The 24104-nt window shown below is 44.2% G+C and overlaps 1 protein-coding gene across 1 annotated transcript in view; it reads left to right on the top strand.

The window, feature by feature from the left end:
- The first annotated feature begins 23970 nt into the window (after positions 1 to 23970).
- Positions 23971 to 24104, top strand: part of LOC143983839 (acyl-coenzyme A thioesterase THEM4-like) — a 3990-nt gene continuing 3856 nt past the window's right edge. Inside the window, exon 1 of the mRNA XM_077483937.1 lies at positions 23971 to 24014. Within this exon, the coding sequence (XP_077340063.1) occupies positions 23993 to 24014 (22 nt within the window). The 5' untranslated portion in view covers positions 23971 to 23992. The remainder of the gene's footprint in view (positions 24015 to 24104) is intronic.

Genomic DNA, 24104 nt, shown 5'->3' with positions numbered 1-24104 from the left:
GTTTGCGACCGCGGGCGTAACCGCGGGTGCGCGCGATCGTGCGCGCACGCGTGCGTGGGAGCGAGTGCGCGCGCCCGTGTTGACGCCAAACAGGCTATTTAAACCTGTCTATTACTGACGGTCTCCGCTGTCTGCTCTACAGTGTTGTATACCTGTGACTCTGATCTGTAGTATTCATCTCTGATTTGACCCGGCCTGCCTGTAACCCACCTGTTATCTGCCTGCACCGACCCCGGCTTGTTGTGACGACTCTCCTGCCTGTTCCTTTGTGCCTCGCTTCCAGTCTGATACCTGACCCGGTCTGTTTTGACAATCCATCTGCTAAGGTGATCCTGCTTTACTGAACTGTTTTCATCTGCTGTAAGTTACCTGCTAAAGCTTAACCAGTTTACTGAACTGATCCATCTGCTGTTGTTACCTCCTTTACTGAACTGATCCATCTGCTGTAGTTACCTGCTAAAGCTTAACCAGTTACTGAACTGATCCATCCGCTGTGGTTACCTGCTTTACTGAACTGATCCATCTGCTGTAGTTACCTGCTAAAGCTTAACCAGTTTACTGAACTGATCCATCTTCTGTGGTTACCTGCTTTACTGAACTGATCCATCTGCTGTAGTTACCTGCTAAAGCTTAATCAGTTTACTGAACTGATCCATCTTCTGTAGTTACCTGCTAAAGCTTAACCAGTTTACTGAACTGATCCATCTGCTGTAGTTACCTGCTAAAGCTTAACCAGTTTACTGAACTGATCCATCTGCTGTAGTTACCTGCTAAAGCTTATCCAGTTTACTGAACTGATCCATCTGCTGTGGTTACCTGCTTTACTGAACTATTCCACCTGCTGTTGTGATCCAGTCTGCTGTGTTGATTCTGTCCGCCTAGCTGCTCCAGTCTGCAAAGCTGAATCCCCACCTATTCATCCCTTCCCATCTGTTGATCCTGCCAGGCACCTGTACCCCTCCTTACTCCTGTGTTCCCTGTTACCTTACCAGGAAACCGGTATTGGGAGTCGTAAGGGAGGCCTCTCTCTGCAATTCGGGCTCAATACCACAAGGTACGTGACACTTTCCTCTGGCCTCACACCCAGCTCCCCTGGCATGTCTCATCCAGGACACTGTGGTCCACTCAACGACCTTCTCCTCCCCGAGTCCATGATGGAGAGCTTTGACTGGACATACGTTCCGTCAGCTTCTCAAGCCCCTCTGTCCCAGAACACTTCATCCATGACCGTGCAAAGAAAAAGTTCCCTCCCAGCACTCCCAGGCTCCTGCGCTAGGCCTCGCACACCCCCAGATGGGGCCCCTGCTGCTGTCTAGTACTCCATTCTCCACGTCTCCTGACCAAAAATTCCTCTCCCAGTGGGCTGTTACCCCAGCTTGTATGGGAGGCCTGCCCCCTGCCAATTCCAGTTGGGGGCTGGTCAGAGCACCTCACATGAGCTGCCTGCCACTCCAGTCCTAGGCGCTGTCCCTCTTCCAGATCATTCTTCCTGGAAGCAGGGGAGGCACCTCAGATCTAAAGCACAGGTGGTCACACCCACTGCTACACTAACCACTCCCTGCCCCCCAGATCAAAACAAGCAGACCTAGCCTGAAGCATAGGCCTGCCCAAATTTACCTGAACTGACAGTTTCCCTTACAAAATCCTCACTCTAGCACCTACCCATGGTAGAGTGTGCTACATAATTATTTAAAAAATTGTAAAAAAAAATGTAATAAAAAAAGTGTGGTTTTGTGCCTACAGTTCAGCTATAAAGTTAAATAGAATAGTAAACAAAGGATTGAATTCCAGGAGCTAATCACAGGAAAAATCACATAATGCAATATATGTTCAGCTGAGCCATGCTGCTGTCTAAATTAATGGGTAATGGCTGCAATGAACCACATGTATACTCAAAAAGGTTGCTGCCAATGTATTCAATGTACTTTGTACTGTTTTAATCGCTGGAATAAATCTCCAGTAACCTTTTTGAGTATACATGTGGTTCATTTCAGCCGTTACCCATCAATTCCAGCTCAGTTCCTGAGCGCTGTCAACCCTTTTTGTCTTAACCTCCCTGGCGGTATGATTATTTCAGATATTAGGTGCTGAAAGCGGTACCATTATTTTGCATGGAAATTTGTCATTTTATATTGTAGGTCTGTAATTCTAATGCCCCATACACACGGTAGGATTTTCCGAAAGAAAATGTGCGATTGGATTATGTTGTCGGAAAATCCAACCACGTGTGTGCTCCATCTGACTTTTTCCATCAGATTTTATGACACACAAAGTTTGAGAGCAGGATCTAAAATTTTCCGACAACAAAATCCAATTGCATAAATTCTGATCGCGTGTAGACAAGTACGACGCACAAAGTGCCACACATGCTCAGAATAAATTACGAGACGGAAGCGCTCGGTCTGGTAAAACTAGCATCCGTAATGGATATAATGGACATTCGTTACGCTGCAATGTTAAAAATTGTTTAATGCAGCACATTCCCTTTTTCTTTATAATGCTAGAAGAATGAGGTTGTTTTGTTGCTCATATTTACACAGACTTCTCACAAACTTCTTTCTTTATTCTTTCTCCTGATTTCATGAATATAATATTTTTATTTGTCAGATCTCTCAAAACATTTTTGATTTTTATGTTTTAATATTTTTTAAAAATGTTGTGGTTGTTTTTTTTCTTTTGTTTTTTGAGTGGAATTGGAGTTTATTGTTCTGCTCAGTGAACAATGATTCACATTGAAACTTCATATTACGGTACTTCTTGGTTACAAAAATAACAAATATTATCCATTATGTAGAAGTAACAATTTCTTGTAATTCCGGTAGTATGAATTCTATTTGTACGTACGGTAAACTGCGCAGAGTTTAAGCTTTTCTTTTTTTTTTTTTCATAAAAATTTCTTTTATTTGAAAAAGAGAGAATACAAAGCCAACACAGGTATAATAAACACTAACAGCATTTAGATAATACATATTCACTTGATCTGCCCTAGCTGTTCAATAGTAACATCTCCATTGTCTACCTTAGAGATCAATTGGTTACCTTAATGTCAGGAGCAGAGGTTACATATCATAGGGGATCAAGTTATAGGCACCTATTAGAAACGCTTGAGGAAGGTAAACAGTAAGAGTTATGTAGTGTTAATACACTGACCATCTCAAAATCTGTATCCTGTATTGGGGGCGACATGAGTGTGACCGTATATAATGAAAGATAATGATATTGATGATCCGGTCCCACTGTTATGTAGATGGGGGGTTGGAAAAAGAGGGGGACTTGGGTATGGATGATAAAGGGGAGAAGAGAGGGGATGGGAAGAGGTGGGGGGGGGGATATTGTCTCTGGCTCCCCTGAGTCAGATCCTTGGCTGGCGACCAGTTTGACTATCTGACAGGAAGCATATACTGCAAGTGCGAGGTGTCGCAGTAATGGCCTGGTATCCCTCCTGCGGGAGAAGTGGTCTTCAATGGTTTAGGTGGGGTGTAATAATGATCATTCTTACAAGTTATCTCCACTCCCTGTCTGAATGCCTTGGTAACTTAAGGGGAGAAGTTTATAATCGAGCTGTATTCGGGCGATGACTGAAAGTGGGTCCAACCAGCCCATTTTTTAGTGAACTTGGTTGGTGCGTCATGCGCCATGTATATACGTTTTTCCATGTCGGCAATTTTACAAATCTTGGTGAACCATTCTGTGAGTGAGGGTGTGCTTGTCGACTTCCAGTGGATTGGGATAATCTGTTTAGCGGCATTTATCATATGTATTGCAAGTGATTTATGGTATGCTTTGTGTGGTAGAGGCGAATAGTGGAGGAGAAATTGAGCTGGGGAAAATGGCAGGTCTAGAGAGGTAACTCTGGAGGTGATGCAATGAACATCCCTCCAAAATGGTTGTAAGGAAGAGCACTCCCACCAGATGTGAAGTAAGGTGCCTCTTGCCGTGGTTGTTTTTTTTAATCAAGATCTCCCTTTTTTAATTTTTGTCATCTCCGTAATTTTTTTGTGTGTTTTTTGTGTCAACTTTCCACAACACCATTATTATCTTTTTATTTTATTGTTTTATTTTTTAATCTCGAGAAGGTGTTAATTTGACTTTGTATTTTTGAAATGTACCTGTCTACTCACAAATAAACAAATAAACTGTCCTTTTTAAGTAAAACACATAGGCAAGTATTTCTTTAACAAAAAAACTTTATTAGATGTCATAACCAAATAAAGAGGAAGGCAACGCTGGAGAAACTGGTGAAATTGGCCAAGCCTTTGGCGCCCATGGCACACATCAACTATTTAAAGGCAAAATTGTTGGCCTGAGGATTCCATATATAAGGGTAGTACAGTCTGGTCCAGAGGTCCAAGAGATCAGGAACAGCAGCAGATGACAAATATGTCCCCAGGCTGTGGTCATACAAGAGCCTGCATCTTTTGTCAGACCAGACTGAACCCAGGCCATCACTCTCTGGTCTTCCTTCCATGCTTCCTTCCAGGCTGTGGCTATGGTGCTGGAGGTGTGGCAGAAGGAGGAGGAGGAGGAGTATGGTCCAACTCACACAGGTGGGTTTTTTGGGTTAGTTCACCTTGTTTAGTGTGAGGTAAATTTTTTCCTCACACATGAAGCATTGCCCCTCCCCCATTTTCTCCAGTTTGCAGGCAGCCAAGGCGGCAAAGGCCTCTTTGGGGGTGGTTTTGAGGGCCGCAGAAGCCTCCCCAATAAGCCTGAGTGCTGACTCCTCCACGTTCCCCCCATTTCTGGGCCTTTTGCTTGGAAGACGGAGGGGGGGGGACCTGAGATTATGTCAGGCTCCTAGGCCTGCCCACCTCCTGGATGCCCTAACCCCTGCCTCCTCCTGGCTGCCACATTCCACAGCCACCTCCTCGCTACCACATTTCACGCCTCCTGGCTGAGGTCTTCCTGTGTATGAAAAAGGGGCACACTTTTAGTTTTTGGTTCATCAATCACTCACAATTTCCAGCTCATGACTCTTGCAAATTGAATGTTAACAAATAGAAAAGACTATCATTCTGAGCCCAGCATTTTTCATTCTTGTACCAATTATTTTTGGCTACTACAGTCTATTGATATGTAAAACACTTTATTAAATCAGTAATTAGTGATCAATAATCACATTTAGTTAACCTCATTCATTTTTACTGAAAAAATATGTAGAACAATACTATACCTGGCTCAAACTGGGCTTCTCCACTTCTTCCTGGCTGAAAGGCCCAAGGTGGGCATCGGAAGCCTCAGCTGGGGTGGAACAAAGCGTGGAAGGAAGTGTGGAAGGATGGGTTGAGAGGGATTCCCAGATTTCAGTCTGGTCTAACAAAAAATGTAGTCTCTCATAGTACCACAGCCTGGGGACATAAACGTCATCTGCTGCAGCTCCTGATCTCATGGAATCCTGGACCTTCTTGTGCTCCCTCAGATATGTACTCCTCAGGCCACCAATTTTGGCTTTTAAATGCGGGATGTTTGCCGTGGGGACCACCGGCTTCACCAACTCCAGCAGTTTCTCCAGAGCAGCCGGCCTCTTTAATTGATTGTTATAACGGGGGTGTTTCACCTGCCCTAGACAGGGCAGCTCACTATACTTGTCTATGAAAATAGGCATAAAACTGTGGTCTTTAAACCCATCCATTTTCTCTGCAAGACACAACACAAGACAAACCCTAATGTCAGGCTAAACTCTAAAAATTTTGACCCAATATAGGCCTCAATCTAGAAGCAGTATAGGCCAGTGATATACCAAGTTAAAATTGTACCTTTGTTCTAACGATCATCGCTTCCGATACTCCATCCTCCACTCACAGATTGTACGTACGAGGCACATGTGTTACGTTTTATATATACTGGCGTTCTTTCCAATCTATTTCCTGCCCCTTGTCTTTTGGCGCATTGGGGAGAGCACATGGGGGAGACACAGCAGGTGCATGCTAATTAAAGCAACCAGGAGGACGAGGAAAGCCCGGAGCCAGAAACGTCCCGATCCAGGAGGAGAAGATGTAAGTCCTCAAATATGTCTTTTGAGATGTTAGAGATGGTGGACATATTGAAGAGGAATGACTATGATGGGAAGTATGGACCTTACCCAAACCCAAATTTCAGAAAGGCCACAATCATGACTAAAGTTGTGAAGAGTCTGCAGAAGAATTTTGGGGTATGACGATCCAAGGATCAACTGAGGAAACGCTGGTCATACCTGGAACTGAGGAAGCATGATCAGTACAGAAAGATCAAGCGCGTTCTTCAAAAAAGTAAGTAGTTGTCGTGTGTTCATATTATTATTATTGCTTGCATACTGCTCCATGTGTCTTTAGTGTTGTACAGTTTAAAATGGCCACTTTCATGTTCATGGGTTCAATCGTTCGTAATAAAGATCGTTCGATTGCCCACTAAAAATATGATGTTTTGGAAAGTTGCAGTTAACTACATTTGTTCAGGCCTATTTCTAGTCAAAGGAAGTTTGTTGTCTAGAGGGGTTTGTAACTAGAATTAAATGCAAACTTGATTCAGTGTAAAGGAGAGGACACTTAGCAGCTGTTTACACATCTGGACTCAGGAGCACTAGTGTGGGACACCAGAACACCCTTTTTATTAGGGTGTCCCACACATGTGCTCCAGTGGATACTATAGGGGTGTCTCTATCTGTGAAAGTTGCACAAAACCGGTAAGTATTCCAGCTTTAGAAAGTGTCAAAAATAATGTTTTTCAGGTTTGATCTCTGCCAAAAAAGACAAATATATGACACTTCCAAGCAATGTTTCATATTCCTATTTCTGCCCTCAAATATCGGTGTGCTAAGTATTCCTTTTTTACATTCTCATAGGGGAGAGAAGAATCAGGACCTCTGAGGACACCAGGGACCCCATACCTCACAAAGAAGGGGAAATACCAACACCAGAAGCAGAGGAGGTGGATGAAAGAGAGGTTGTTGAAGTTGGCGAAATTGGTACCACAACAGGTGAGTGTCTGAGACCACAGCTTCAGGTAATAGATGTATGCCTGCATTTTTATAATACATGGTGGGTTTTTTTGTTTATTTTTAGGTGATGCAGATGTTGTGGAAGAAGAATGTAATTTTACCAGTGAAAGTACCCAGATCCTCATCAGGGATATAATGGAGTGCAATCGCGATTTAGAAAATCTCAAGAAAAACATCAATGATGTTCAACAAAAAATGAAGAACATCATTGATGTTTTAGGGAGAATCTGAAACACACAAAACTAGCTAGTATCGATTTGCGATTTAAAAAAAACTGTTTTATATTTTTTAAAAGCCAGTGGGGGTTATTTATGAAAGGCAAATCCACTTTGCACCGCATGTGCACTTGGAAGTGCAGTCGCTCTAAATCAAAGGGGTAGATCTGAAATGAGTAGAAGCTCTGCTGATTTTATCATCCAATCATGTGCAAGCTAAAGTGCTGTTTTTTTATTTTCCTTGCATGTCTCCCTCAGATCTACAACGACTTTACTTTCAAGTGCACATGCAGTGTAAAGTGGATTCTCCTTTGGTAAATAACCCCCAGTGTGTCAACATGTGCTATCTCCCATCATGGAGGATAAATGAACGCGTTTTGTGGGTGCAACCCCTTCCTCGCTACTAAAATGGCTGAGATGAAGGGGTTGCACCCCCAAAACACGTACATTGATCCCCCCATGATGGGAGATAGCACATGTTGACATTAGGCATGGGATCAGGAGGAAAATGCCCAGTTTGAACCACAATTTGTGTGCATCTTCCAAATTTGGCTTTTACAGGGGTGACACCCCATCTGATGAAGGCAATATCAACACAGTTTGGACATATTGATGTCTGATATTGTCTTCACTTTTGAAAGTTGAACTTTGCAAGTTCATGAGTTCTGTATGTTATGCTTTGAAACGTGCCTGTTTTATAGAAAACGGCTAGTTTTAGTAATGTTACCGAAAATAATGTTATATACACCAAAAATGTTGGTTTGTTGTAAAACCCTTTTATAAACACAGATGTGTGAATGTGCTTTGAGTAAAAGTTTTTCCTATCATCAACAATGTGTGGCTTCTTCTTTCAATGCCCAAAAGCATTGTTTGTAGTAAGGTTGGTGTTTTCTGTGACAATGGGTGTTATTTACTAAAGGCAAATCCACTTTGCACTCCAAGTGCAGTTTGAAGTGCACTTTTGCAGTGAACATGTAGTGCATAGTGGATTTGCCTTTAGTAAATAACACCCACAGTGATTTTTTATTTTTTTTTTCCATAAAATGTTTATTTATTTTCAAAGAAAGAGGTATAACAGGTAGGATTTGATGTACAAAATGAGAAAAGTACAAGTTGGTATCACAGACAATAACAATGGCTTAGATAAAACATGTGAACAGTCAAATCGGACAAGGTTTCCTATTGGAGAGTAGAGGTGAGTCCTACCCAGCATCTCCTATTAAAACTAAACACAATGTTATGTCCCCTACGCCTCTACTCCTTTCTTTTTCCCTCACCACGAATGCAAGCACAGGAGGCGATAAGGGGGTCGCAGTTTAGTTACAATGTAGCTCAGCACGGGGATATTCAGTCTCCCATGGCAATCGGTCCAAAACCCCAGTGAGTAGTGGAGTGAGGTGGAGGAAGGGTGATAAAACCGCAGGCATAAGAGAGGCGCAGGGGGCTGGGGAGGGGTACACATAGTCAGTGCGAAGCCGTCAACCGTTCTCGGGATGGGTGTCTGCGTCAAAAGTCTAAACCCCATACAGGGGGGTAGTCAAGTCAAATGAAAGACGGAAAGAGGGAAAGAACAGGTATGAAAGGAAGGACAAAAAAGAAGGGGATGGGGGGAAAGGGAGTAGGAGCCCCGGTTGGGGGGGGGGGGGATTTCTCTCCGGGCTCCCCCAAGTGTCCGTGTACAGAATGAGGGGGAAAAACGATAAAGCGAGCTGGCCTACATATCCCGGGACCGCGCGATCGAGGTGATTCGGGGCAGATAGGGTTACCCAATTTAGACAAGCGATCACCCGCTAAGTTGGAGACTAGTCTGGTTGGCCCCTAAGCTCAAGGGGTGACAGCTTTGAAAAGTCGTCCATTTATCCCAGATCTGTGCGAATTTGTGCGGTGAGTCTTTGGCAATGTAAATGAGTTCCTCCATTTCAGCTATTTTAGCCACCCTTTTTAACCAGTCAGAGATGGAGGGAACAGTGGGAGATCCCCAATGGATGGGGATGCACAATTTGGCAGCGTTGAGTAGGTGCAAGCCTAGTGAGTGCATATAGGAGCGGTTTGGGATTGGAGTGTGGTGTAGGAGCATGTGGGCTGCTGTAAAATCAATAGGGCTGTCAGTAATGGAGCTAGCTATTCCATGCACCTGGGTCCAGAAATTCTGGAGACGGGGACACGACCACCATATGTGTAGTAGGGATCCGTCAGTATCAGAGCACCTCCAGCATTTGTTAGGGATCTCAGGGTTGTATTTGTTAATTAAAGCCGGTGTTCGATACCATCTAGAAATAAGTTTAAAATTGTTTTCTTGGGTATGTACGTTCAGGGAGCCTTTGTGCGTAATGATATAAATTTTTTCCCAATCTTCTTCTGAGAACTCCATTTGCAGATCCCTTTCCCAAGCTAGACATGCTTTCCAATGTTTCGAGGATGCTGGCTGGGAGAGGAGCGAGTGGACCTCCGAAATTAGGTGGCGCTTGGGCGCGGCTTGAGAGCAGAGAGTCTCAAAAGGCGTCAGCTGTCTAGAGAGATCAGCCTCTCTGTGAACTTTTCTAAGGAAATGGCGTATTTGGAAGTAGGACCATTTGGGAACAGGGGGAATATCCCCATCTGTCGGAAGAGTCGAGTAATCCAGGATCTCCCCATTTTGGTAAAACTGATGCGCCAACAGTTCTGCATGTGGCCAGTTATTTTTAAGGAAGTTTACAGACATGCCTGGGGGGAACGCGGGGTTAAGCCGAATAGGCGTGAGGGGCCCCGGATTAGATGAGACCTTAAATTTTTTACATGCTTCCTTAAAGTTAAGCAGGGTAGCGTGCACTAGCGGGTGGCTTTTCAGGGCCTTAGGTACAGAGGAAGTGGGGATCCAGGGCGTGTGCTTGACAGGGATGTTCGAGAAAGCATTTTCTATGGAGACCCAGTCTTTATCTGACCCATGAGCTGACCAGTCAAAGATTCTGACCATTTGGCAGGCAAGGGAATACAGTTTGAGATCCGTGAGACCTATACCTCCTGCGGTTTTAGGGCTGGTAAGTTGATTATAACTGATTCTCGGGCGTTTATGTTTCCATAAAAATTGTGTGAACGCACGTTTGAGGAGCACGAAAAAGGAGGCAGGGAGTTGAATGGGAATTGTCTGTAGAAGATATAGGACTCTGGGGAGCACATTCATCTTGAGAATGGCTGCTCTGCCAAACCAAGAGAAGTGGGGTTTGTCCCAGCGTCGTAGATCTTCAGTAATGGAGCGTGACAGCGGGAGGAAATTATTAGAGTATAGGTTGGACAAATGCTTGGGAAGTTGAATTCCTAAATAAGTGATAGCGTCCTGTTTCCATGAGAAAGGGAACGCTACTTGACATTGTGAAACTATTTCGGTAGGTAAAGTGATGTTTAAAGCATTGGACTTTGAAAAATTAATTTTCAAGTTGGACAGTTTGCCAAAGGCTTCAAAGTCCTTGAGCAAATTAGGGATAGACGTTAGCGGTTCACTAAGGAACAAAAGGATGTCGTCCGCGAATGCCGCTAATTTATGAGTGTGTCCTGCTACCTGAATTCCCCGAATATCTTCATTGGAATGTAAGCGCCGGAGGAGAGGCTCGAGCGTCAAGATAAATAGAATCGGGGATAGAGGGCATCCCTGTCTTGTTCCATTTCGGATGTCGAAGGCATTTGACAGGTAGCCATTGACCCTTATGGAAGCAGTGGGAGTGGTATAGAGGGACAGGATCAAGGTCAGCAGTCTGTTGGGTAGACCTAGGTGTCGGAGTACCGAAGCTAAATAATCCCAGGCCAACCTGTCAAATGCCTTCTCAGCATCCAGTGACAGGAAAAAACCCCTTTCATTACGGGACGTGAGCCAGTGGTGAAGGTTGATGGCTTTGGTAGTATTATCCCTGGCCTCCCGACCAGGGACAAAGCCCACCTGATATTTGCCGATAAGAGAGGGGAGGATTGGGAGTAGGCGGTTGGCTAATATTTTGGCGAAGAGCTTGATGTCGGAATTGAGTAAAGAAATGGGTCTATAACTGGTGACCGATGAAGTGTCTTTCCCTGGTTTGGGGATGACCGTGATATGTGCATCTAGGAGCCGATGGAATGGTAGTTCCGAGTTACTAAGGGAATTAAAGGCCCTCAGAAAGGGTGTAGTGAGGATCTCAGTGAAAGCTTTATAATAGGGGGCAGACAGACCATCCGGCCCCGGACTTTTGCCCGGTTTTAATTGCTTGATAGCCTGCTTGAGCTCCAGCTCAGAGATGGGATTATCCACCTCAGAGGCTAGTTCACTAGAAATCTTTCCAGGGCTGTATTTTTCCAAAAAGTTTGTAAGGAGCATTTCCCTTTGTTTTTGGGACGAAGGAGTAAACGTTGCGTTGTGTAAGTTGTAGAGGCTTTTATAGTAAGATTCGAATTGGGATGCTATACCCTCCGGTGAAGTGTGTGCCGTGCCCCCTGGATCCTTAATGGTGTGAACTGTAGTGGACAAGCGTTTAGTGCGAATGGCTTGGGCCAGAAGTCTGCCATTTTTATTGCCCTGTTCGTAGAACAGTTTCTGGTTAAGGATGAACTTACGGTGGGATTTACGGTTCAACGCTTCCTGTAGGAGCTTTCTCGTGTCAGTTAAGTCATGAAGTGTGGCCTGAGCTAACGAGCGTTTGTGGGCTCGTTCGAGCTGTTGGATTTTGTGGACTAATTCAGAGATATGGGCTTGGTTCGCTTTTTTCCGCAGTGCAGCAAGTTCTATAAATTTCCCCCTTATAGTACACTTATGGGCTTCCCAGATCGTAATAGGAGAGATCCCGGGTGTGGTATTTTCTTGGAAGTAATGAGTTAGGCTCGAGGAGATAGCATTCAGATCTATCTCAGAGGAAAGGAGGGAAGCGTCCAAGCGCCAGATTTTCGTGGTCCTGTTTTGAATCGGGAATGTAAGGAGCATGGAGATCGGGTTGTGATCTGCAAAAAGGAGTGGTTCGATCCTCGCTGATTGGAGAAGAGGGAGATCTCTTTGAGAAATGAAAAGGTAGTCTAACCTGGAGTACCGATTGTGTGGTGCAGAAAAAAAGGTGTAGTCTTTTGTGGTAGGGTGTAGAGTGCGCCAAGCATCGTGCAAAGTAAGAGCCTGTAGTAAAGTCCTGATCTGTCGTAGAGATCTATAGGGAATGGAGGACGTACCCGACGATGAGTCTAGGAGGGGTTGGAGTACCACATTAAAGTCACCGCCCAGAATCGTTATTCCCGCCTGGAAGTTCGTAAGAAGGTCAGCGACCTTTCGGAAGAAACTAACCTGCGCCGTGTTAGGGCTGTATACGCTCGCTAATGTAACTGGTTTATTATGAATGGTTCCCTTCAAAAAGACAAATCTGCCATCAGGGTCTATAAGTGAATCCTCCCACTGCCATGGGATATTCTTAGCGATGAGGATTGAGACACCCTTAGTTTTTGCAGAGGGGTTTGTAGAATGGTAAGCCGTAGAAAATTTTCGGTTTATTAGGTTAGGGACCTGTCCAGTACGGAAGTGCGTTTCCTGTAGGAATGCTATATCTACTTTCTGCTTGGATAAAAGGTTAAGGACCTGGCTACGTTTTTCTGGGATGTTAAGGCCCTTCACATTTTGAGACCAAATTTTTAGAGTGGCAGGGCCTAGTGTAGGAGTCAGGTTAGCCATGGTTGCGTAAAGTAAATTGTGTGGGAACGCTTGTGAAAATGTAGCTAGTCCCTGTGATCCGCAATTCGGGCTCCTCAAAGTCAGGTGGGAAGGAGCTCGGATATTTAGGTGGAAGGTGTAAGCCCAGCGCTAGTAAGGATAACCGCCCCTCGCGGAGTGGCGTGCGGTTCAGGGGAGGCCGGAGAGAAGTATGTGGGGAGGAAGAGGCAAAGGGGTATAGGAGAGAGAGTGGGGAGGGGGATAGAGGGGGGGAAAAAGCAGGAAGAGTAGGAGAGAAAGAAGGGGAAAAAAAAGGGGAACAAAGAAGGAAGAGAGCCGGAGGGATGTGTAGCACAGCTACCTTACCCTGACCTAGTGTGGTAAGTCCGGAAAGGGTCAACAGTCGGAGAGTCCGTCTGTTGTGCGAGTGCGTGGAAGGTCGTCCGAGAAGAAGTCCTTTCAGTTTCGGTCCAGCGGGAGTCCTTGGAAGGCGTCTGTAGGTTAGGCAGGAGCTCGCTATACTAAGCAAGAGGGGACAAAATGTTAGGTTGCATCCCCATGACTACGTAACCTATGAAAAACAGAACAGTGAAACAGCAACAATATGAAAACAAAAATAAAACAGAGCAACACTAGGGGGTCCAAAAACAGCACAACGCCTCGGAACATTGCTGCTTATGCATAAAGTGAGGCCGTGAGGTAAATGTAAAATACACTAGCTAGTCTGCATCTAACAGTCCCCCTCGTCCTGGTAACTCTATGTGTTATCTTATACTGGACCGGACACATAGCGTACCATTTTCCCACCCCTACCCCCCCACCTCCCGCCCCCACATAGTCATCAAAGCAGATTAAAATAGGCAGGAAGTACTCTGCTGCCTATCCCATACGAGAAACAATGGTCCGTGATATCAAATCATATGAGTACTTGCAGGAGACGTCCTCTACATGTTGGCGGGAGGCGGTGGTACAAAAAACAAAACAAAAAAAAAAAAAAAAGGGGGAGGACCCTTGGCTAGCTATATCCAGCCTTGACGTTTGCGGATTTAATCGATCCGCGTACTCCCCAACCTGAATAACTTGCTCAAAAATCATCAACTGAAAACGGCAACATGTCAGGTTAGGTAAAAACAGCTGTAGTCTTGTGGGATATTTTGGTTTGAGGGGGGGGGAGGTAAGATACCCCACTGAGAAAGGCAAAAAAAAAAAAAAAAAGAAAAAAAAAACCCCCCCAGAAAAAAGAAGAATTGGGGGGCAAACGAGTGAGTGAAGCAATGACTGTGACTCTTCGGCCCTCCAATTCGGGAGGGGGCGAGGGGAGATCTACTGCGAAGCGACTGAGGCAAATGAGAGTCTCCAACAGGATGAACCAAGGCACACGATCCTGCCGATTGAAAGAATGAAAATGGTGCTGAGTTTAGGGGTCATCTGGTCGCGCTCGCCTGTGAGCCGGTGAGGCAGTGGGGCTATTGTAGGCCCTGTCTCCATGATCTCTCTGCTGGAGCGGGTCCGGTGATGAAGATCTGCGCCTTCTGAGATGGAAATCATCTCTCTCTGGGATGGTGTCCATTGAGTCAGATCTGCGGAGATGAGTGGACCGGAAAGCTTTGTACCAATCAGGTAGCTCCACCGGGGGCAACTGCAATACATCGCAGAACCTGCTCAGTTCTTCTGGTACTCGCAAAATAGCAGTGCGACCGGAAACAGATGCTGAGAGTCCAAAAGGGAAACGCCATTTGTAGGGAATGCCTTTGCGGCGCAAAACCTCCAAAAGGGGGCGCAGATCTCTCCTGTTTTGTAATGTCACGGGAGACAGGTCCTGGAAAATCTTTACTTCTGTGCCTTGGAACAGCAATTGTCGTCTGTCTCTAGCCTTCCTCAGAATTTCCTCTTTGGTTTTAAAATTAACTAAACAGCAGACAACGTCTCTGGGGGGGTCTGTATCTCTGCCCCTAGGTTTCAAGGCTCTGTGTAATCGTTCAAAGTCCAGGGAAGTATCCGGGGGTCTGCCTAGGACATCATTAAAGATCTGTGTAGTGGCCTGAGTCAGGCGTGTGGGTTCAACAGTCTCGGGGATGCCTCTTACCCTCAAGTTGTGGCGGCGCCCCCTGTTGTCGAGGTCCTCCATGTACCTGTTAGCATCTCTCAGTTGCATGTTGTAGGAGGAGGAGGTGTGCTGCAGCTGCCTGATGGCGGATTCATGGCGGGCTGACACTTCTTCCACACCAGAGATTCTGGTGTGCATGGCCTGTAAATCTCTGCGAAGCTCCCCTATAGCTGCTGAGAGGGAGTTTTTGATGTCAGTGGCCACATCCCGGAGGTCTGCTACTGTGAGGGCCTGTCTGGCATGTGGGCTGGGCGATCCCTCCATTCGCGGGGAAAGCTCCGCCGGCGTAGAACTCCTAGAAGGAGATGCGGCCTCCGGGTAGGCCCGAGATGAAGCCTCGGCCTCGCGTGAGCGGGAACGGAATAGTTCCGGTATTCCGCGCCCCGTCTGCGCCTCGGAACTCCTCGGGGAGCGCGAGCGGGACAGCGAACGCTGTCCCCGTGATTTCCCCATCCACTGACTGATGTTGCTCCTGGATAAGGGCTGATTAGAGGACTCCCGCGGACGGAGCTCTTCTAGCAAGCGGCCATTTCGTCCCGGCTCCAAGCCACGCCCACAGTGATTTTTAATTTGCTCCAATCAAGCCATTTTCATGACTCCACACATTTCTGTCAGGGTGCTTAAAATTAGCAATATTTTTGTCAGTAATGCACTACATACATTAACAACAAAAACAAGGTGTGTGTGTGTGTGTAGCAAATTCACAACAGAATAATATTATCTGAAGAAAAGACTTCACCCCATGTCTCAAAGAAAATTGGTTTGCACTGTTGAAGAAAAAAAAGGCCCAAAAATTAAAAATAAAAACCTAGGACACACCTAAAAAAAAACCAAGCTATAAAAGAAAACAAATATCATTGCAGTTTCAAAGATACATTTATTCAAAAAATGCCTCTCAGACAATGTCTGGCATATCAATGGCCCCCCTACCCACAAAGCACTCCATATATCTGTTTCGGAGCTCACAGGGGTTTTGGGGGGCAAGTCAGGATGGCCAGCTTCAAGTGCCGTCAGGTTGGATAGTTTTGAAAAGTCTGCCTCAGGCCCAACTGAGGCCACATAATTTGTTGAATTCTTTTTTAGATAATTGTGCAAAATGGAGCAGGAAAGCACTATATAATTTAGTTTATATTCCACCATGTGGATTGGAGTCAAAAATTGTTGGAACCGGCTGGCCATTATCCCGAAAGTGTTCTTCACTACTCTTCTGGCTCTGGCCAGCCGGTAATTAAAACCCCCCTGGTCCGGGGTGAGGGTCCTCATCGGGAATGGCCGTATAAGATGATCCCCCAGAGCAAACACCTCATCCACGATGAAGACAAAGGGGAGTCCTTCCACATTCTCCTCAGGAGGTGGCAAGCCCAAACTGCCACTCTGGAGACGCAAGTAGAACTCCATCTGGGCAATCACTCCTTCATCCAACATCCGGCTATTTTTCCCCACGTCCACATACATGAACACGTGGGTAGCTGACACCACCGCCAACATCACTATACTATTATGCCCCTTGTAATTATAATAGTACGACCACGAGTTGGGGGGTGGGACGATGTAGACATGTTTGCCAAAAATTGCGCCTCCACAATTGGGAAAGTTCCAACGGGTGGCAAAGTAGGAGGCCACAGTCTGCCATTCCTGAAGGAAACTGTGGCGTCAAACAAGAAAAAAAAATTAGTCATTTTGCACATCAACATTGAAACAGATTAGACACAAACATTTTTGGCCAACATAAGTATAACATTTTTTGAAATGAGTATTTAAAGACAAAAATATAAAGTCCACTTATCAGATTCCTCACCCCATCTGATGGCACATTGCAAAAAATTGGGGGGGGGAGATGTTTTGGACATGTAACCCTCTCCCCTTCATTGAGAGCTGAATGCATAAATAACCTGTGTTAACTTTGGCCAGCCCCTCCTTACTTACCATATTGGCAGCCCACTGGACAGGTGAGAAGTGTCATAATAAAAAAATATAGGTCTATAGCACTCAGTTGGAAATCTCTCTCCCTACCTTTTGACCAGATCTTGTCACAAATTGATCTAATGATGAATACCACACTTTACATGACTCCGTCCCAGTGTTTGAAGCTAAATGGAAACCATGGTCTGTATTCAGACTTCTGAACGAAATATCCTAGTTTCTCCCCCATCCCTGGTTGGAAAACTTCTTATTCTTATCTTTCTTATTTTCCATTTTATTTTTATTTTCCTTGTACTATACTGATTCTTGATTTTCGTGGTATTCCATAATTTTGATTTTAAATGTTCATCCTATCCATATGGATTATCCTGCACCCTTGAGAGTCACACTTGTTGACCCCTGTATTGTAGTTTGGAATGGATGAATATGTTTATCGCTACAGATTGTACATGATGTTTACCATACGCCATTATCTTCTTCTTCTGTATGGATATCTATGCTCTACCACATGTTGTTTTTTTCTGTTTATTATTCTCCAATAAAAATGTTTGAAAAAAAAAAAATACACACTAAACAAATGGAAGCACATTTTTACATTATGCTATTGCCTATGAAGTTAATAATAGGAGAAACAAACTTTAAACAGTAGAATTTGAAAGTATTCAGGCATGCCCTTGCACTACATGCTTTGGTGAATTCATCCATAAATCTGACCAATAAAGAGGTAGGTATAGTATGTATGGGTTGGCAAAGTCAGCAGATAGAGGATTGCTATTAGCTGACTTAGCGCTTGGGGGGAGGGGGGTTCCAAATGAGTTTTGGCCACCAAAAAAAAGCCTCTGGCACTCTGCATGAATTTAAAGATACACATAACATTTGTACACATTTTAGGGGGTGTTTAGGGTAAAGCACTACTATTGAGCTGACAAAATACATTGCTAAGTAAATAGGCTATAGGCCTATATATGTATATATATGGGCCCAGGAAAGCATGCTGGGGAGGTTATTGAAGGCAAATATGCATGACGGACAAAAAAGGAACTTTAAAAGCTTCCAACACGCATCAGGACAAAGGGGCACAGCATATTACAATCATGGTAATTAGGGAATGATGAAAGAAAATACAATACATTAGCAAACATTAATTACATAGAATGTGATGTTAAAGGAGAAAACGTACCTTAATATAGTCCTTCTGCAGGACCTGAATAATGGCAGGAGAACTTTAGGTCCTGCAGCTTCTCCCAGTCGCCAAGTACGGCAAAGTGGCAACTAGCCTCTGCTCTGGAGTGATGGCTTGCCGCATGCAGGTATCCTGCCTGCTGATATAAGGGGTCAGCAAAGCCAACAGACGGTGAAAAACGGGGTCTGTCACCCTGAGATAATTCCTGAAATCATCAGGATTATTCTTCCGCATCTCACGAAGCAAAGGCATGTGCGAGAATTGGTCACGCTGGAGCAACCGATTCTTGCTCCATGAACTCCTCCTCGCCCTGTTCATGGACTGGGCTTGTGTCAAAGCTAAAAGCCCAACACCATGTCCCTGCACAAAACGAACTCTACGATGAGTACGTACAGGCAACATGGCTTCAAAACGGATGGCTGGTCAGAACGGACTAACAGAAAGCACTGAAAAACAGCAAGCCCTGAAAGAACGAACTGAAAATCAGCAACGCGTGGACAAGAACATATATCAAATACAGTATTACTATAAATAGCAAGCACTGACAAACAAATGCAAACTGACTACACGGACTGAAAAGCAGACATGAACCCAAAAAGCACAAACTGAAGAACAGTAAAGATCTGAAGCACAAGTCTGAAAAGAGCGAATAGTCGCTAACCAAACTTTTACTAACACGCGATAAACATGAGATCAGCAGAAGGAGCCCAAAGGGTATTGCACGTGGTGCTGAACTTCCCTTTTATAGTCCCGTTGTGCGCGTTGTACGTCACCGCGGTCTTGACAATCAGAAATTCTGACAACCGTGTGTATGCAAGACAAGTTTGAGCCAACATCCGTCGGGAAAAATCCGATGGATTTTGTTGTCGGAATGTCCGACCATGTGTATGGGACATTAGAAGTAACTCACTTAAATCTGTCCAAACAAGAGTCTAGTAGACATTCCGGGTATGCTAATGTTTGAAACATGAAATCATAAATTATAATATGATAAATAACTATAAGTAATTATAACAAATAATAATATAATAATAATAAAAATTATTCAATATAATCAAATCAAAAACACTGAAATTTACTCGTTTACTCATTTACTTACGTTGCAGAATTATTGCTGTCATTACTTTTGGTGTTTGATGATGAATTTCCCCATGAATCACTATCGCTCAATTCTGCAAATTATTCTGATTTATTATCACTGTTTTCTAGCAGGTCTAAAAGCACTTTTGATGTAAACATTTTTTGGTTGCTATGGACAATCTCCAGTTTCCTGGCAGAAAGAATAGTATTTATAATATAAAACTGCATGCAGGACACTGGACAGACCACTCGGGACAAAGGGGATGTGTAATTATTTGAAACAATACTGTAATCTGTAAGATTGCAGTATATTGTACTTATGCTGTGTTTTTTACTTTCTGAATTTGGCACCGATCTCCATCCCCGTGCATCGCAACACTCGCAGGGAATGGAGCTTGGCACTGTGATAGATCGTGCGAGACATGGCGGCTTGCAGATCTCAGTGGGGAGACATCGCAGGATCCAGGGGACAAGGTAAGTAACCTGTACATGGATCCTGCGATGCGATCCCGGCTCGGGGTTACTGCTTTTGGTACTGAAATCTCACCCCAAGCCAGGCTCAGGAATACCGCCAGGGAGGCTACATAGAATTGTGCACATGTTACACTGTATATTAAATGTGCTAGAAAAGATCATTTAAAAAAAACAATCCTTCATTTTTCATTAGGGTATGTATTTGTAGCACTAAGCCCCGAAGGAGCTGCTGAGTTTTGATGGGCTTACTCATTACTTTCTTCAGCTCATACTCATTGTTCTTGTCTAGGGGTTCCCAGGATTGATAACCCAGTAACTGTAGAGACCGATACTTGAATTCCTTGTTAGGATTTTTACTTTGCATGAAACGAATGAACAAACTCAGTCTCTAAGTTGGGAATAGAGGGTGTCAGGGTAAAGTTTAGCTCAGGTGCTTGGAACTGCCAACTTCAAATAAAGTCTCTTTCTATGCACACAATCCAGGGAAAAGCCGCTCGCAACTGGATCCTTTAACTGTTGGATAAATCCTTAAGTTTTGGGTTTAGCAGCCAACAGGTAATTCTAGCTTTTCTCTCTCTCGTAGACTTGGTTGAAAACTTAGTTACAACTGGCAGGGTAGAAGTAGGAACTTTTCTTACTGTACCAGAATCTTTCAGCTGGTCCGGCGATACCGTGAGAATTGTGGATTCAATCGATGTCCATGGCAGCTCTGCTTTAAGGCTCTTACCGAGCAGCCAGCCATGTGCATGGCTCTCCTACTAAAGAGTCCTCCCCTGGTCTCGTGTAGAGTTGCTGGGCCTCTCCAAACCTAAGATGGCACCAGAACACCTTAGAATCCTCTTTCCAGTTACTGCGCCCCAAACTAGCCAGTTCCGAGGCTCGGAAATGGATGGATCTGCACCCCAGGCCATGAGGGCTCCCGGGGGCTGGTCATGGGGGACCAGGACCATGGAGTCAACAACGACTTCTGGACCAGAACCCAGAACCACGTGATTTCAGCACCTTAAGTACCCCATCCCGGACTATGCAGTGAGACAAACGTGCCCACTGATTGGTTCCGAAATAAAGATTGGTACCCAATGCGTCCAACCAGACTGCGTTCTAATGCCTCCCACAGGTGTACAACCCCACCTATGACCAGGCAGAACTCCTATGCAGTCCAGCTAAACTGATGCCAAACTGCAATTTAGCACAATTAACCCCAAAACTCACTATAGTTTTGGGCAAAAACTAAATTTGAAAACTCGTTAGGAGTACCGGCGCTACATATTATTTCCCTCATTGCAAATATCTAGGACATGCTAGTGCTGCATGAACAAGGAACACCTATTAGCAAAAGTATGGAGAATTACACAAAAAAAAAAAAAATTGTTGAACCCACAAGTCCTTTTTTTTTTACCACTACAATTACTTTATACTACCTTCTGGAATTTACAAATGCAGCAATTTAGAAATTGGATGAAAGGTTTAGCATTGGTAAACACTTTGTGAAAGATAAAGAGTGCATTTTATATACAACTCTATAGATCAGCCCAAAATGAGGGACAAATGAGGAGGACAGAGGGACATTGCTCCAAATCAGGGACAGTCCCTTGAAATCAGGGACAGTTGGGAGCTATGGATGACATTCTTACCCTCTTCTCTGGGACAGATGCATTCTCTTCAGCAGTATGCCTGTTCGTTTCTTCTCCATATCTGACAACAAAACAAACAATATTATTGTGCTACCGAATGTTTAAGGTTTATGGATCATCATCACAGCACATGAATTACAGTAGTGTTAGTGTATATAGTACTAGGGGAAAATGCAGTAGACCTTATGGTACAATAGTAGTATTGGATAACATTTTGTGCATTCTAGACTGATCAGTATAATTTCCTTAAAACAAAAACATATCCTCACAAGCTCGATATCTTTCAAGCTGCTGACACATTCACATCATTCTTAAGAAGAACAAATTTAAAATGAAACCTAAGTATTCAGAAAATTTCTCACACATTAACCAGTAATCTATAACGTTATCAATTTCCCCACACAGTTAAAAAACATGGTTATTAAACACAGCAACCAGGATTTGTAATCCTCATAAATACTTGGAGGGAAAAACTTACCCATATACAAATAAAACTATTAATAGTGTTGCATGTAACATTTTAAACGGCAGCAAACGAGTTCTCCTATCTCAATCTATCAAATTAGCAGAAAAGTGGCTTCAGTGTGAAGGCAACAGAGGAATCCCGCCTGAGGATTGAAGAGTAGTGATGGCAGTCCTGGGCAAAGGTTTTTATTGCACAGGTAATGTTATGGTTATTTAGGAGAGGAGGAACACCATCACCAATGTTGACCGAAGGAGGTTTGCTGTGCCATATTCTGAGATCCTGGATCCTTTTTCTTGGCTGGTAATTAAAACGACATTAAACCCCAATACAAACATTTATTATGGAGAGATTTGCAGGCAGCAATATACTGGATCCTTGTTACTTGACTTTTAGATAAAGTGGTAGTAAAACAGAAAAAAACCCTAAAAATTGGGTCAATACATGTAAAGCCACGATGTGTTAGTATGTATTGCATACTGTAATTTACTTCATGATAAAACACATGCACATCACCCAGCAAGAAACCAGTTAAAGTCGTAAGAGAAGAGCAAGCAACCATGCTGGCCTTCTGGGAGAGAATGTGTCACAATGTTTTCCTCCAGCACGCCCTAGCATCACCCTGCAGTGCAATCTAATGTAACCCCTTAGCGCTGACCGTACGCACCTTGGCTTTCAGAGGTGGGCAGCTGCAGGCATCACCCCGGGACAGTTTTTTTCATCTCTTTAGGGATAACAACCAATGTGGCTAAAAGCCACTCGGTTATTATCCCAGGGGAGCGGAAAGGGACTCCCCCCGCAGCCTTCAACCGCTGTTCCCGGGCCTCCCGTCCCACCAGAAGACCCAATGCATGATCTGGCAATTCTGCCGGCTAGAGAGAGACTGAATGAAAGTTGGAAATGACTTGATTCCAGTCTCCTATGTGTAAACACGTAAGTGACGTCACAACGTCACTTCCGGTTTACTTGGCTGCCAATGGCACCAAATAAAAAAAAAAAAACAGTATTCAGAATCACAGTTTTTGGCGATCTGAATACTTTGAAGTGCAAAGGAGGAATTTTGGGTCTTTTAGACGCCCGGTTTCTCCATAAAGAGTACCATCACCTATTACTGTCACAAGGGATGTTTACATTCCTTGTGACAGCAATAAAAGTGATCAGAATTTTATTTTTTTACAGAGACAATGTAAAAAAAAAATAAATAAATAAATAAATAAGAAAAAAAATCGAATTTTTTTAAAGTGCCCCCGTTCCCGCGAGCTCATGCAGCAAAGAAAATGCATACATAAGTCGCATAGGTAAACAGTGTTCAAATCACACATGTGAGGAATCTGAAGGGTCTGCTATGGATTTTGGGGCGACCCCTATGCCATTTCTTTAAAAAAAAATTGGCGCAGGGTTCCCCTTATTTTCCATATCAGACCCGATTGGATTTTGGTTCAGGGTTCCCCTTAATATTCATATCAGACTCAAAGGGTCTGGTAATGGACTGGGGTGGGGGGGCTCCCAATGCCATTTTTTTTCAATACGTTTTATTTATAGTGCCAAGACCTGACATAGTGCCGCGATCAGTTTTAAATGACAATTTTACCTTTAGAAATGTCATTTTGCTGTGGCACTGTTTTAAACATGGGAAAAATGTGCCACTTTACAGGCATACTATAGACACCACCCCAGGCAAAATATTTAAAGGAATATTTCATTTTTATTGTTTCACTTTAAGCATTAAAAAAAATCACTGCTCCCAAAAAAACTGCAGTTTTTAAAAACATTTTTTGCATTGATACATGTCCCCTGGGGCAGGACCCAGGTCCCCAAACACATTTTATGACAATAATTTGCATATAAGCCTTTAAAATTAGCACTTTTGATTGTTCATGTTCGTGTCCCATAGACTTTAATGGTGTTCATGTATTCTGCCAAATTTTTTTGCCAGTTCACATGTTCTGCTGCGAACTGAACAGGGAGTGTCCGGTGTTGTAAAATTTCATGCGACCCGTGATTTTCGCTCACCCCGTCACTTCCGGTGAGGCTACGTCATTCGCACAGCTGACGGCGGGCCTTTACTGCGCATGTGTCAATCCCCTGCCCTTAACAGCGCATGCGCTGTAGATTTATTCTCACGGTGGAGAAAAATTATAGCCTCGAGTGGGCGGAGACTTGCGGGTGGGCGGGCGGAGCTGAACAGATGCTCAGGACGTCAGCAGCAGCCCCGCCCACCCTAATAACATGCCTCTGAATATTAAGTGGTGGTGAAAAATCACACTCAAGTGGGCGGAGATTTTCTCCAGGCGAAGGCTTCAGGAAAATGTCTCCGGAATCAGGGACAGGTGTGAATAGAGACGAGTCCTGGAAGATGCTGATAAAAGGGACATTGGTGGAATGGAAGGGGTTTGGAGAGGAGGTGGGCAGGGGAGCTG

This window comes from Lithobates pipiens, unplaced genomic scaffold (genome assembly GCF_037356315.1).
Source record: "Lithobates pipiens isolate NorthernLeopardFrog02 unplaced genomic scaffold, aLitPip1_a1.2 Scaffold_16, whole genome shotgun sequence".
Taxonomy (NCBI): Eukaryota; Metazoa; Chordata; class Amphibia; order Anura; family Ranidae; genus Lithobates; species Lithobates pipiens.
Note: the sequence above shows the minus strand (reverse complement) of the source record. Positions and strands in the feature narration are given on the sequence as shown.